Source organism: Condylura cristata, unplaced genomic scaffold, assembly GCF_000260355.1.
Source record: "Condylura cristata isolate star-nosed mole 26May11 unplaced genomic scaffold, ConCri1.0 scaffold00004, whole genome shotgun sequence".
NCBI lineage: Eukaryota > Metazoa > Chordata > Mammalia > Eulipotyphla > Talpidae > Condylura > Condylura cristata.
The window spans coordinates 45,382,903-45,397,245 of NW_004567105.1; the positions used below are offsets into that span (position 1 = coordinate 45,382,903).

At 34.4% G+C, this 14,343-nt stretch overlaps 1 protein-coding gene across 1 annotated transcript in view; it reads left to right on the forward strand.

Annotated features, from left to right (window-relative positions):
- Nucleotides 1-11,861: 11,861 nt before the first annotated feature.
- LOC105854738 overlaps nucleotides 11,862-14,343 on the forward strand; it is a 111,278-nt gene continuing 108,796 nt past the window's right edge. Inside the window, exons 1-3 of the mRNA XM_012735160.1 lie at nucleotides 11,862-11,894; nucleotides 12,464-12,700; nucleotides 13,256-13,343. Coding sequence (XP_012590614.1) covers nucleotides 11,862-11,894; nucleotides 12,464-12,700; nucleotides 13,256-13,343 — 358 coding nt within the window. The remainder of the gene's footprint in view (nucleotides 11,895-12,463; nucleotides 12,701-13,255; nucleotides 13,344-14,343) is intronic.

The window sequence follows — 14,343 nt, forward strand, 5'->3', positions numbered from 1 at the left end:
GTCAATCTCACATTTTTCTTGACCTCAATCAAGATTTATGAGACGAGACAATTTTGCTTTTTCTTATGTTCTATGTAACTTTTAAATTTTAAAAAGGATTATAGTACTTTTTATTTATCATAAAATAAAGAAAATGACATTTTTGATCTAATTTGTATCAGGAAAATTTTACCTTTTTATCATCTCTATCCTATCTACCCTTCCTACATTCAATCATTATACTTTTCAATTTCTGCCTACTAACGTTTTGTTATCTCTTTTACAGAAATTGCATTTTTTCCTCTTAGATTTTATACATCAACAATTGTGTATTTTTAGATGACTGTGGCATTACCTATGTAGGTTCTTTGTGGTTATAACTTTATTAATGTCATAATTAAGGCATATACTGATATATTTTTCCAATTAGTCTCTATAGCTCATCAAAGATTTATTTTATCTCAGATAACATCAAATAAAACAGCTTACAATTCTTTATTTGCTTTATAGTTCTTTAAAGGCTACAAAGACATCATTTGTGAGTAGCTGATCAAATGTAAGAATTTCTTTTTGGATCCAAAATCCCATTAAAGTGAAGTAGTATTTGAAGTTCAGTTTATTTAAATGTCCTGTTTTAAGGCTGACTCATGAGAGGCGGTTTAGAGAAGAGACTCAAAAAGATAACTTTTTTTTTTGTTCCTCCATGGGTTAAAAAAAAATAAGATTTTTCACGAATGTAGGTAAAAGCCCATATACTGTACTAAAGAAGTTTTGGGAGTCTATTCCATGTGGTGGAAGAGATATTATAACTACAAAAGCAAAGACACAATCAAGAGGATGATAAGGAACTTGACAATTAGGAGATAAAATGAGAAAAATGGTTACATGAGGACAGGAAATGGTCCTCCTTTAATGAAAGACACTTCTAGAAGTCAGCATTTAGGGTAAATTTTACTGACATATTATTGACTAAAGAGGACTTTGTTTGGATCATCATTATATCTCTATCGATAATAGCTATTATTTTACATAATTATTTAAGTAGTTATTAAGAATTTAGCAAAAGGTACTGTACTGTAAGAATCCAATAAATCAGTACTTACTTATTAATAAATAATTTTAAAGTAATTTCTAATATGAAATCAGTAAACAACATTCTACACTGCTGTAATCATTATCATCCAAATGTTTCAATATATCTAGGTATTGAGTGAGAATATAAGGCTACTTTTTCTGTAATTGTTTTGAAATTTAAAATAAATAAGCAACTTGCAAATGTACAAGAAGTTCAATGTCATTAAAAAATAATACATTTCCAGGAAGATAGTATGTTCTGTCTAGTTTTGAGAGGCTAAGGAGTAATATTTGGTCTCACTGTCTCGAAATTATAGGTTATTTTTTTTTTCCTACTTAGAGAATTTTCCAACAGATTTATTTAAAAAGAAGATAGAGCAGTTAAATATAAAAATGAGATACTTGTAAACCCAAATCTAGTTTGACAGTTATTTCTTTATAGCTAAATTTTCATAATCCAGGTTAAAATTAATATTCTAAGCTAATAGAGAATTTTAAAAATTGTCTTTTATCATTACAGCTTTATTAGTTTAGGTTTATTATTTTTTTAATTAGATAAATACTGAAACACAAAAAGTAAAAACACAGACTTGTACACAAGCATCCATAACCTTTAACAACCTTGGTGGGAAATATCTCAATATTCAACAACAGATGAATGGATAAACAAGTAATTATTATATTAGATGAATGGACAAACAAGTAATTGTATGTCAGAACAAAGCAATGCCATGCAAATAAACTCACTGTTGATGCAGACAATAATATAAATGAATCTTGGGTTCATTCTACCAAATTAAACTCTAGCCAAAAAGAGTTAATGTGGAGTAGGTGATCAAATGTGATAATTCCATTTATACCTAATACTAGAAAATGTAAGAAAATGTAAACTAATCTGTGGAGAGTGACAAAAAGATTTATATTCAGGTTTGGGACAAAGGCAGATTGCATTACAAAGGGATGAGAAAACTCTTGGGGTAATGTTTGATAATTTGATTATAGTGATGGCTTCATGGATATAGACACACATCTAACTTCATGATTTAACCGTGTCCATTGTGTTTTTCAAATATCTCCATAAGGTTGAATATAATCACTTATAATAAAACTATTTTCTCAGTCCTTGCTGAATGTTTACCACCTGCTAAGATTCTTTTTTCGGTTTGTTTATATTTATAGGTATTTTAACATGTCTACACATATCCCCCAGATCTTTGAGATGGATATTATTTTTACCACTATCTTACAGATGAGGAAACTGAACAAAGAAGCTGTCTACTTTGGACTCCCTCATTCACGCAGTTTCTCTATTTTCCCACAACCTATACTGCTCACCCCAGATAATTTATACAACACTATCTGACATATGTTGCTAAATACTAATGATTTTTTAGCCCAATTTCATATTTTGGGAAATGGTGGATGGCCACCATCAGCAGAAATGACATTTCTGTTACCACTTGTTGTTGCCAAGGAACAGGATCATCTGGATATCCTGAGCCCACCTCTGTGAGTGATGGTGTTCATTTTCTAAAAAGAAAATTATTCCAAATAAGAAACCTAAAGTGTTAACCACACTGATAAACTTATCTTGCAGATCTCAGAATAGCAGAAGTTCTAGAAGTATAGAACAAGACTGTGTTCAGGTCAATTAAGATATATTTTTTATATTTCTCTGTTAAAATATTATCATTTGACACCACATTTCTGCTGATGGTGGCAAACACATTTCAAAAATCAACATAATCACTTCTAGCTGCAATGAGGTCTTCAGGATATATAAAAATCCCCCTTACTTTCTCGCTTTCTCTCTAGTAGCGAATCTTTTTTTTTTTTTTTTTCACAGCATGGAAGAACTAAGGTGTAGGTCATAGGTGCAGGTGGTGAGAAGATTCACCAGAACCAGACTGTGGATCAGAACGGAAGGATTTACTGAGCAACAGGTGAGACAAGAGAGGTCTGCTCTGCCATATGTGGGTTAGCTCTCTAGGCAGGGATCCAACTCAGGCCACGGTGGTGATACCACTAAGACTCAACCTCTAGAATAAGAGAGAGGCCCTACAAAGAAAATCTAATGCATGACAATCTTTTGTCTTCATTAAGGGAAGAGTATTTCCTGCTAGTCTTTAGAAATGATCTCTTTCTTCACCATTTCTTCTCCCCCAAACAACAGTCTGTCCATTGCCTCTAAACTGTCTATGCAGTATCCTTTTTGGTATTCTGTATAGTGACTTAAGAGTCTTGTTTCTGTTGACCAGTTTTAGCACTTCTCTCAAGTGTGCAGGAATTCTGAGATTCTCCCAAAGTGTCCTTTTAATACATTGCCCTCATAGATTATGTGGGGATCTTATTGTCCCAATCTTTTCAGGATTATCTAAGACAATAATGAAGTTTCAAATTCTTTTTTCCTGAACATCCAGCATCTAAAAGTTTGCCATACATTCCCTCCAAGTTCTCTTCTTACTCATCAAAATTTTATTTTATAAGATGGGTAGTTCAAACACGACTTTTAAGGAGTTTTATATGTGTAGCTAATATGATGTATGGCTTAAATGGGATCTCAACTCTTTGGTGCTTCTCATCAGAAACACTTGCTTTCAAAACTTATTCTTCTGTGAATTTAAAGCAAAATTTGAATCTTAAAGAGAGCTAACCTTTTTGTTTCACGCTCATGTGCCTTTCACCAGGGAATAGTGAAAAAAAAAATTCTCTGATATCTAAGTGATTGGAAAAAAAAGGATAAATGGATTTTTTAAATACCTTCTGTTTTTGGTTGAATGGAATGAATGGTCTTGGACTTGTAAATCTCTTTATATAGTTATAAAACCAGACAAGACAAATGAGGCATTGCTGTTTTTAAGCACTGGACAATATTGTCCAATGTAATAGGTCTTGGAAGTAGGGAAACACAATTATTGAGCCACACATAAAGAACATGTAATGCTGAGCACTGACTACAAGAACTAAAATTAATAAAGTTCTAGAAGACACTGGTCCAGAATGCACAGATCTCACTGAACACCCTTAGTATTCAAAAGAGACATGCCTTTGCCAATAACCAGACACTTTAGCATAAACTACATCATAAAAATCAGGAGTAAAACTGAAACCAATCCAATCCAAACCAAACCAAAAAAGAAAAAGAAAAACAAAAACAAAAACAAAATTAAGCCTAAGGGAGTACTTCAGAAATGTAACTAGTACAAAAAAAAAAAATGTACATAACAAACAGCCTTTAAATGAACGTAGTATAGATTTTACAATGTATGATCCAAATGTCAAATGTCTATTACATAATAATAACAACAAAAACTATCCGACATTTGAACAATCAAGAAAATGTAACCCATAACTAGGAAAACAGTGAATAATAGACACATATACTGCAGTTACTAGAGAATGACTTTTAACTAACTATGCAAAAAAGATAACAGAGATGGCTATTTTCAACAAAAATAGAACAGCCATACATAAGAAACAACTACCTGTAAGTTCTGAGAAGTAAAAGTATCTCTAAAGTGAAAAAATGAACCATATTGGAGAGTATACAGGAAAGGATTAGTGGGCCTTGAATGTGATCTCACAAAAATTAGTCAGTGAGAATAATAGAAGGAAGAGGCTGGAAGAAAGAATCAGAGTTTCTGTGAGTCTTACAAAATTAGTAAGAGGTCTAGTGTATATGTTGTAATGATTAAAAGGGAAGATAAGAAAGAGGGTATGAAAGATATTTAAAGATAATGGTCTCCAATGTCCTGAATTTTGTGAATGACATCAAAATGCAGAAATTAAAATCTCAGCAAAATCTGAACAATAAAACTACAAAGAACAATTATACACAAATACATCATATTCAAGCTGCTAAAAATCAAAATAAGAATAACCAGAGAGGTGCAAAAAAACATGTTGGGAGTAAACATGGATAGGAATGGTATCAAGTATAAAGAAAGAAGAAATCAAGTATCTTGCAATCAAGAATATAGGATGAATATACTTCTCAAATTTGAGTAGACTAATGATACTTTTAGGTAAAGCTTAAATGGCTTGTCACAGCAGAGTAAACTTCAAAGCATGATAAAGAAAACTTTTTAGATTGGAGAACAGTGATATCAGATGAAAATTCAGTTTTAGTAGAAGGAATTGAAGAGAAGCAGAAATGGTAGCTATGTAAACATGGTAAATAAAGAATTATCTCTTTCTTTATTCAAAGGAAAATACAACGTTTTAAAAAAGATAGCTATTGAGACACACAAATATACACATGAGCATTCTGTCAGATTTTAACATTTGTAGATATACCATATATGCAAATAATAGTACAAAGAAGAATGTGTAGATGTAATTATATTATTACAAAGTTAATACATTTACTATGAATAGACCAGTTTTTTTTTATTAAAAAGTTTATTTTTACATCATTTTGCACATTTTTTTTTTTCATCTCAATTGTAATCCCCACGGGTTTCCCATCACCAAATCACCCCTGTGCCACCACCATAGTCCCGTGCATTTCCCTCCCTTCCCCCCCCCCATTTTTGATCCCATTCCCCACTCCACCCACACAAAATGTCTCTGGTCTATGGTTGTTCATTATTTTTGTTATTTTCTCGCCTGGTCCATTATACTCCTGCTATGAGTGAAACCATCCGGTATTTTTCTTTCTCTTTCTGGCTTATCTCACTAAGCATGATCTTTTCCAGCTCCATCCAAGTTGCTGCAAAAGACATGTGTTTCTCTTTTTTGGTTGCTGAGTAATATTCTATTGTATATATGTACCACATCTTTCTAATCCAGTCATCTACTTTTGGGCATTTGGGCTGCTTCCATGTTTTTCCAATTGTAAATAAAGCAGCAATAAACATGGGGGTACAAGTATCTTTTTCAATCAGTGTTTTTGTGTCTTTTGGGTAGATACCTAGGAGTGGGATTGCTGGGTCATAGGGAAGCTCCATGTTTAGCAGTTTGAGGAACCTCCAAACAGTTTTCCATAGTGGTTGTACTAGTTTGCATTCCCACCAGCAATGCAGGAGAGTTCCTTTTTCTCCACATCCTCGCCAACATTTGTTGTTGCTAGTTGTTTGAAGATGTGCCATTCTCACTGGGGTGAGGTGGTATCTCATTGTGGTTTTAATTTGCATCTCCCTTATTACGAGTGATGTTGAACATTTTTCATATGCCTGTTGGCCATCTGCATTTCCTCTTTGGAGAAGTGTCTTTTTAGCTCTACTGCCCATTTTTTGATGGGGTTGTTTACTTCATTTGAATAGACCAGTATTTATACTATGTGGGCAATATTTAGAAGTCATGTAGTAATCTACAGGGGGACTAAGAATCTTCATACTTTGGATCAATGCTTATTTACTCCAGTTGCGTGTTTGTATCAAGATCACAAAATCTCAAATATTTTTTTCATCAATATACTTTACTCTTTCAAAACTATTTTGGTATACTTATATTTTAATAATAATTTGTATTTTTATTTTAGTAATCATGAGATTGACAAAAATTTTCTATATTGAAAGTTGACTATACTTTTTAGATTATACATAAATATGATCCAGGGTAGTCATTTTATTCTTTTTTTTTTCAGAATAGTTTAAGATTTATTTTTTTAAATACTGTTTTATTATTTAGTTAATATTGATGTACAACACTTTATGATTCAGGGAAATAGGTTCACACCTCCTCAGATGTATACCACTATACCTCACCCAATACTAAAACACCCATATTCCTTTATCATAAACCATTTTGTCCTTTTCCTCCTTCATTCTCACCTTCACCCTGCCTGCCTCTCTACTAGCCTAAATTCGGTATTTCTAGAGTTTGTTTTTGTTACCCAAAGATGTATTTTTAAATGTTGTATATTTAACGGCATGTATTGGTCATTAAAATAACTATTGAAAATACGTAATTACTTGTATTAAGCTATATTAAGATCCCATTCTGTAGCAGAAAACATGCCTTCAAAAGAAGACTACACCTTCCTGTATCTTTTCATTGGCTTGAATGCAGTAATAGTTCACAGAGTTCTATTCTATAAATTATAGTTGTCAAACCCAATAGTCTGAGTTAGTGACTTCTTTATACATTGATTAATATTATATTGCTACTTTATACATATAATTTCATTGTTCACAAAAAACAGCAAGTGACAATATGATGATTTATTTTCAAGGCAACCAGAATCCCAAGTAGGATAGCACACAATTATTTGTTTCTTATAGAAGGCTCCAGCTTCCTACATTCAATTTTATTTTAACAAGACAAAAATGTGAAACATTATTGCAGAGTTTTCTCTTGGCAAAGATTGCCTTCTGTTGGATAGTTTGTTCTTAAAGAGTCCAGACAGGGCTTTGAGTAGGAGCTCAAAATTATGATACGTACATAAAAATAAAAGGATTACAGTTGTGACATAGGCATATCAAAATATCTCCATACATCTCACACAAAAGTAGTGATAAAGGACTGATCACAAAAATATACAGAGAACTGATGAAACTCAACAAAAATAAAGTAAACAACCCCATCAAAAAATGGGCAGAAGAGCTAAAAAGACACTTCTCCAAAGAGGAAATGCAGATGGCCAACAAGCATATGAAAAAATGTTCAACATTACTCGCAATAAAGGAGATGCAAATTAAAACCACCATGAGATACCACCACACCCCAGTGAAAATGGCACATCTTCAAACAACTAGCAACAACAAATGTTGGCGAGGATGTGGAGAAAAGGGAACTCTCATGCACTGCTGTTGGGAATGCTGTTGGGTCCTTTGCCTGGACAGACCTCCCCACCTCCCCCACAGAATCATATGCACACTGTTGTGTGGAAACAAAGAATGAGCCATGCTGGAACAGAAAAACAGGAGGCAGGAAGTGTTCCTGCCTTGTGTTTGCTACCTTGTGTTCTTTGACCCCCATGTTATTGCATGTTATTGATGCACTTGCTGAGAGCTTCCGCCTACCCCCAGCCCCAGGCTCCATGCTGAAGGGTATAAATAGGGAAGGAGAGAAGAATAAAGTGTGCCTTTGTTTGCTGACCAAGGAGTGTGTGCTTTAATCCTGACGTCCTTCGCTCAGACCATCTCTGCTGTCGTGCTGGCGCGGCAAATGCAAACTAGTACAACCACTATAGAAAACTGGAGGTTCCTCAAACTGCTAAACATGGAGCTTCCCTACGACCCAGCAATCCCACTCCTAGGTATCTGCCCAAAAGACACGAAAACACTGATTAAAAAAGATACCTGTACCCCCATGTTTATTGCTGCTTTATTTACAATTGGAAAAACATGGAAGCAGCCCAAATGCCCAAAAGTGGATGACTGGATAAAAAAGATGTGGTACATATATACAATGGAATATTACTCAGCAACCAAAAAAGAGAAGCACATGTCTTTTGTAGCAACTTGGATGGAGCTGGAAAAGATCAAGCTTAGTGAGATAAGCCAGAAAGAGAAAGAAAAATACCGGATGGTTTCACTCATAGCAGGAGTATAATGGACCAGGCGAGAAAATAACAAGAATAATGAACAACCATATACCAGAGACATTTTGTGGGGAATAGGATCAAAAACGGGGAGGGTGGGGAGGGAAGTTCATGGGTTTATGGTGATGGCACATGGGTGACTTGGTGATGGGAAATCCGTGGGGATTACAATTGAGATGGAAAAAAAAAAGTACAAAATGATGTAAAAATAAACTGTTATAAAAAAATCTCCATACAGAAAAAGAAAAAAAATAATAATAACATACAGAAAAAGAAAAAAATAATAACAAGAAAACTTGAATGTTGAAATCTCTGGATCTGAATATTTGACTTATCATTTTTTTTTAAGATTTATTTATTTATGCATACAGAACTGGGGTACAGGCCAGCAGTGCAGGGGCAGTGAGAGGATTTACCAGAGACAGAATGGGGAGTAGAACACACATGTCTACTGACATACACTGCTGAGAGAAGCAGTGTGCGGGTCAGGAGAGGTCTGCTGTGCCATGTGGGTCACCTCCAGAGCCAGGAGCGAACGCATTCTGAAGTGGCTTTAGCTTCTTATTGCTGTGCTTTAACCTGCTGCGCCATCAGGGAGGGCCCTTACTTATAAATTTAAATGTACACAATGGACATTATTTGGACTGAGGATTCTTTTTAAAATGTTGAATTTCTCATTTATTTTTGTGCAGAAGAACTGGGGTGCAGATCAATGTGTGGACATGGGTAAGGTGAGAGGATTCACTAGAGACGGTGGGGAGCAGAACAGGCAGGTCTACTGACATACACTGCTCAAGGGAGCAGCAGGTGAAACAAGAGGGGTCACCTCCCTGGCTGGGGATCGAACTAGGCTCCAGTGGTGATAGTATTGAAACTTAACCCCTATGTCACCAGGGAGGATCCCCAAATATTACATGTTCTCCACAGATAATCTGAATCTTGGGGCTTCTTGTGAGTCTCATTTTGGGCCATCTACTGTATTCCAGGTCGCCCTGGATACATCACACTTGGGTTCATTTTACTTCCTCGCATCAACATGGGCTTATCTCATTCATTCCAAGGCCCAATGTCATATAACAGATAAAAATCCCTGCCAAACTAGAATATCTCACTCAGATGGAGACTTCTGTGGGAACGTCCATCTATCAGTGGATAAATAAATGGTTCAATAGCAAGCATGAGAATGGTGTACCCTCAATATACTAATAGTAATGGTGTCATTTAGTTGATTCAAGAAAAATTACTCAATGCCTGTTATTATCACCTCTTATAAAACAGATGGAAAAATTTAATAACTACCATTTACAACTTTCATAAAGAATTATTGTGAATATTCACAAAGATGTGGCTAAACTCAGAATTAATTTTTTAGGGCCTTCTTGGTGGCACAGGGGTTAAAGGAAGTGCTATGAAGCTGTCCCCAGTCACTGCAGCATTATTCGATTCTAGCTCAGCCAAGGAGCCAACCCACATGGCACAGCAGATCTTTTCAATCTCCTTTGCTGCTCCCCTCAGCAGTGTATTTTAGTAAATCTGCCTGTTCTGCCCCGACTCTGTCTCTCGTAAATCCTCTCAGTACCCTCCCCCCAACCTCCCACACCTCTGGCCTACATCCCAGTTCTTGTATACATAAATAAATAAATCTTTTAAGAAATATTTTTATTTGTATAAAATAATATCCTACACCCTTAAAGACAAACATCAATTTAAAGGGCAAGTTCAAAGAACAGTGAGAAGCTAAACTAAGAAAAATGATAAAGTAAAAAGAGAAATTCCAAATATTAGGATATGTTAAAATTATTTCAGCTAAAACTGGATAATATTTCCAAATTAGTAACTATTCTACCTTCATAAATATTCCCTCCTCAGAACAAATTTTGCAAAAGGATTTTAAAGTTTGCAGATTATTTAGTACTGACCTCAAATAATTGCTAAAGTTAAACAAATAGAAAAAATATATGTCAAGAAAAATGAAATAAAAGCCATAACTAAGAATAATACATAATCTGCAAAGCAAGAAATGCAGACAAAACGTAAGTAATTTCATGTTCTTTGGACAGATAATTAGATAATAGTTTAGTAGGAAAAAAGGCTTCGTCTTGAGCCTCAATGTATTGTAGGCTGCAGAATAAGGATGGGTTCTCTGAGAAACTGCATGGAGAGAAAGCTATATGATTTGTAAGTTATTTGTACATCAAAATCCATTGTAAAACTTTACAAAGTTCTGAATAAACTAAAACTTACTTTCTCTCTCTCTATATATATACATATACATCTGTGTGTGCATGTGTGTGTGTGTGCATATATATATATATATATATATATATAAAGTATACACACACATATAGATTACAAATCTATTACAAATCTGGCCCTAATACATACATATACACATACACATACACATACACATACACATACACACATCTGGCCCAAATGTGCCAGTCACACATTCATTCTCTGCTGGGTACTTGACTGTCTCTTCTCATCAGTATATCTGCACCTTAGATCTTTTGGCTCCTATGTTTATTGCTTTAAAATCATTATTACTTACCAAATGTTCTTTTGCCCCCAGTAATATATCATATTACAATAATTTGCTTTTCTAAAGGAATATTCCTGAATTAGTTTAGGTCTCCAAATGTATAAGGAAGGGACATAAAATTCTATTAACCAAAGAAAAGAGATAACTTCAAGGAACTTTGTAATCAGGTGCATCCTACAACTTTGGGATAAAAGAAAGCTCTATCAGTTTTTGATGGGTTTGCTTAATTATGCCATCATCATTAATCTATGGGTGATTATGTCAAACACAGAAAGATGCACAAAATACTGAGATAGAGACTGAGTCCTTCAGGAGTTTTTATTCTTGCTAGGAACTTAATACAATAGAGAAATGATTATAGTGTGAGTTTGAAGTGGAATCAGAGAAGACAGATAATATCCAAATAAAAAAGAACAAGCTGGCTTCAAATGGGTGTGATGAGAATATTTTGAGAAAATATTTCTGGAATTTCTAATAACCAAAGCAGTAAGTATAAAGACTAGCAGCATTATAGTTTTTGTGTGTAGTGAAAAATTCAGCATGTCAAAAAAAAAAAAAAAAAAACCCTCACACTTTGGGTCCCAGTTTGAAAATTACATTGTAGTATCTAATCATCCAAGGTTTTTCTTATCAGCCTTGGGAATCTGAAATGTTTCCTTCTAATAATGGGAGATACTGACAAGTTTTGGTAGAAAATTGGCTGATGGAGTAAGTTTCTAAAGACAATGAAATTGGAACTGAAGTAAAAGGAGAAATGAAGTTGGATTAGAATATGAAATGGATATAAGGTGGAAACAGCCAGTTGATCAGGTAAGAACAGCAGAGGAAGCAAATTAACCAATTTTCCATTGTGAAATAAAAATAAAAATAAATGACAACATTTAGGAATGTTGGCCTGTTTATCAAAATGCATATTGAAGGGTTATGGTTTTTCTCTGTGTGTGTGTTTTTAACTTTCTGGAGGAACAGTATTATCTTTGACTAAATAATTTAATGACAAATCCTCTTTGGAATGTTGCTCCAAATCCTTTTTGTCATAACTGGAAACTCAGAAGAACTGGAAATATTTTTCTTGTAGCCTGCAAAAGTTAGAAAAACTTGCTTTTCAAAATATTAATGGTAGGGCAAATTTCTAGAAAATAAAAGTTTAAATATTCCTCTTCCTTTTCCTTTAATCCAAGTAGCCTGGTTCTCAATATGTTTTTTCTTCATGCTTTAATATTAGTCCAAAGTGATGAATGGCAGGTGTGGAAAAAAAAAGGGGGGACTGGAGAAACTCTGTCGATTTGGGAAGACTTCATTATTTTCACCCTGTTTTGCAGAGTATCATTCTAAATAAGTGCTAGCTTGTAGAAGATTTTATTGTTTTTGAACCACAGGATTTATATTACCTTAAAAAAAAAAGAAAGAAAGAAACCTCTCAGCCGCAAGTTGGATGCATCTGGCAGCAATACAAAGCTAGCACCACCCAGGCAGGGAGTGTATTTGCTTCTTCGCTCACTTCTGGCAGTGAAGAGGAATGCTGGACATTGAGAGACAACAGGAAGCTTGCCCAAGGCATTGCCAGGCTGCTCCCCTGCCCCACACCTTGGGGCTCCTCTATCTGGAACACACAGGTGAGTGTACTGAGGTGCTAGTTCAAATGGAGCATCCTAGCCCGTTGGGGGCAGGCCTTGAATGTCAAGCGCAGTACACGGGGTGCAGGATAGGTCTCCACACCTACAGGAGCTCTACCAGGTCTGGCTTAGGTCATTAGCGTCTCATTCAACCCAGTAAATTACTGAAAAGATTTTTTAGTGTTTCATGAGTATTTATACTTTTGAAAATCACTTTGTAGCATGCTTTTCTATAGACTATAAAAACCATGAAAGCAGCAGTTTTATGTCTTTTACAAATCGGTGGCTAGTTGTTAATCTGGTATTCTTTATATTCACAAATTATAAGATCTTATAGCACTTTTATTGAAAAAATGAAGCATGTAAAGTTTCAGTGACAAAATTATAAGATACTACAAATGGATAACATATAGCATTTAACATTAGACAGTGAACTGAAAACTATAAAGATAAAATTTTCCTATAATATGGCAGTTGTCTCTAAATATAAAACTCAATGTTATAAATTTGGGTTCTTAATGAATTTTTTATATCAGCAATTCTGTTTCTACTTAGATGTCAGAAACTGAGCTGGAGAAGATAAAAGTAAGAACAGCTGAGCATATTGAAAATGATAAAAATAACATTTCTTGGTTGAAAGAAGGTAAGTCCTCTTGCTGTTGATTTGCTATTGATGTGAAATTGTGCTTTGTTTATAAGCAAGAAATAGTGTGGAGGAGAAAAAAATGCCTCAGCAGTCCAAATGACTAGTTCTTTTGGTTTTCTTTAATTTTTTTTTCTTTTACATTCTCTCTTTCTTTTTCTTTCTTTCTTTTTTTTTCTGTACTAAATGGTTGTTTGAAGGTTTTTAGTATTACAGAAGTGCTTCTCCTATTACCTATGTTGCAATAAACAGATTACTTTGTTGATAAAACAGTATCTATTTTCAACTCATTATTTGTGAGGTCCTGTGCTGTAGAATGTTTTCCTTTACAGCCTACAACACTAACTAATTTGAGGATAAGTTTTTAAAATAATAATCACAGAAAGATTGCATGCTATAGGAAATAACATCTACAAATAGAATGGCCATTCACTGCAATTACAGAAGCCACCATCCCAGGGGAGGATGCTGTCCATGGTGGGCACAGCGTACCTAAAATGGTTACTTGAAATACACACAAATCAATATGTTCTCCCCCGTGATGAGTGCAAATTGGTGCAATTTTGAAAATATGTATAGACTGATGATTGTTTACTAGAAGTTTTGGTTTTATGACCTTTTCATTTCGCGAACACTTTTAATATCTCTTTTAAAAAATACCTGACATGATGCTTTATAAATGTCTTGTACACCATTTCATGACCTATTGGGCTGTAAAGGACAGCTGTGAAGTTGCTGTCATTCATGATAATTGCTTCATAAGGTCCTGGGAAACTTTATATGCCAAGAAAGTCATACCACACCCAAACAATAATAACACTGACAATGTTTACTGATGGTTTTTCTGAATTATCATACCACCCCTATGAAGCATAATTATTTGTAATTTTCAAATGAGAAAATAGAATGCCAAAGCCTAAAACAATAAAATTAGGAAGTGCCAGAGCTAGTATTTATACCAGACGGTAGGAATCCAAAGTCTATGAATTTAACTACCACT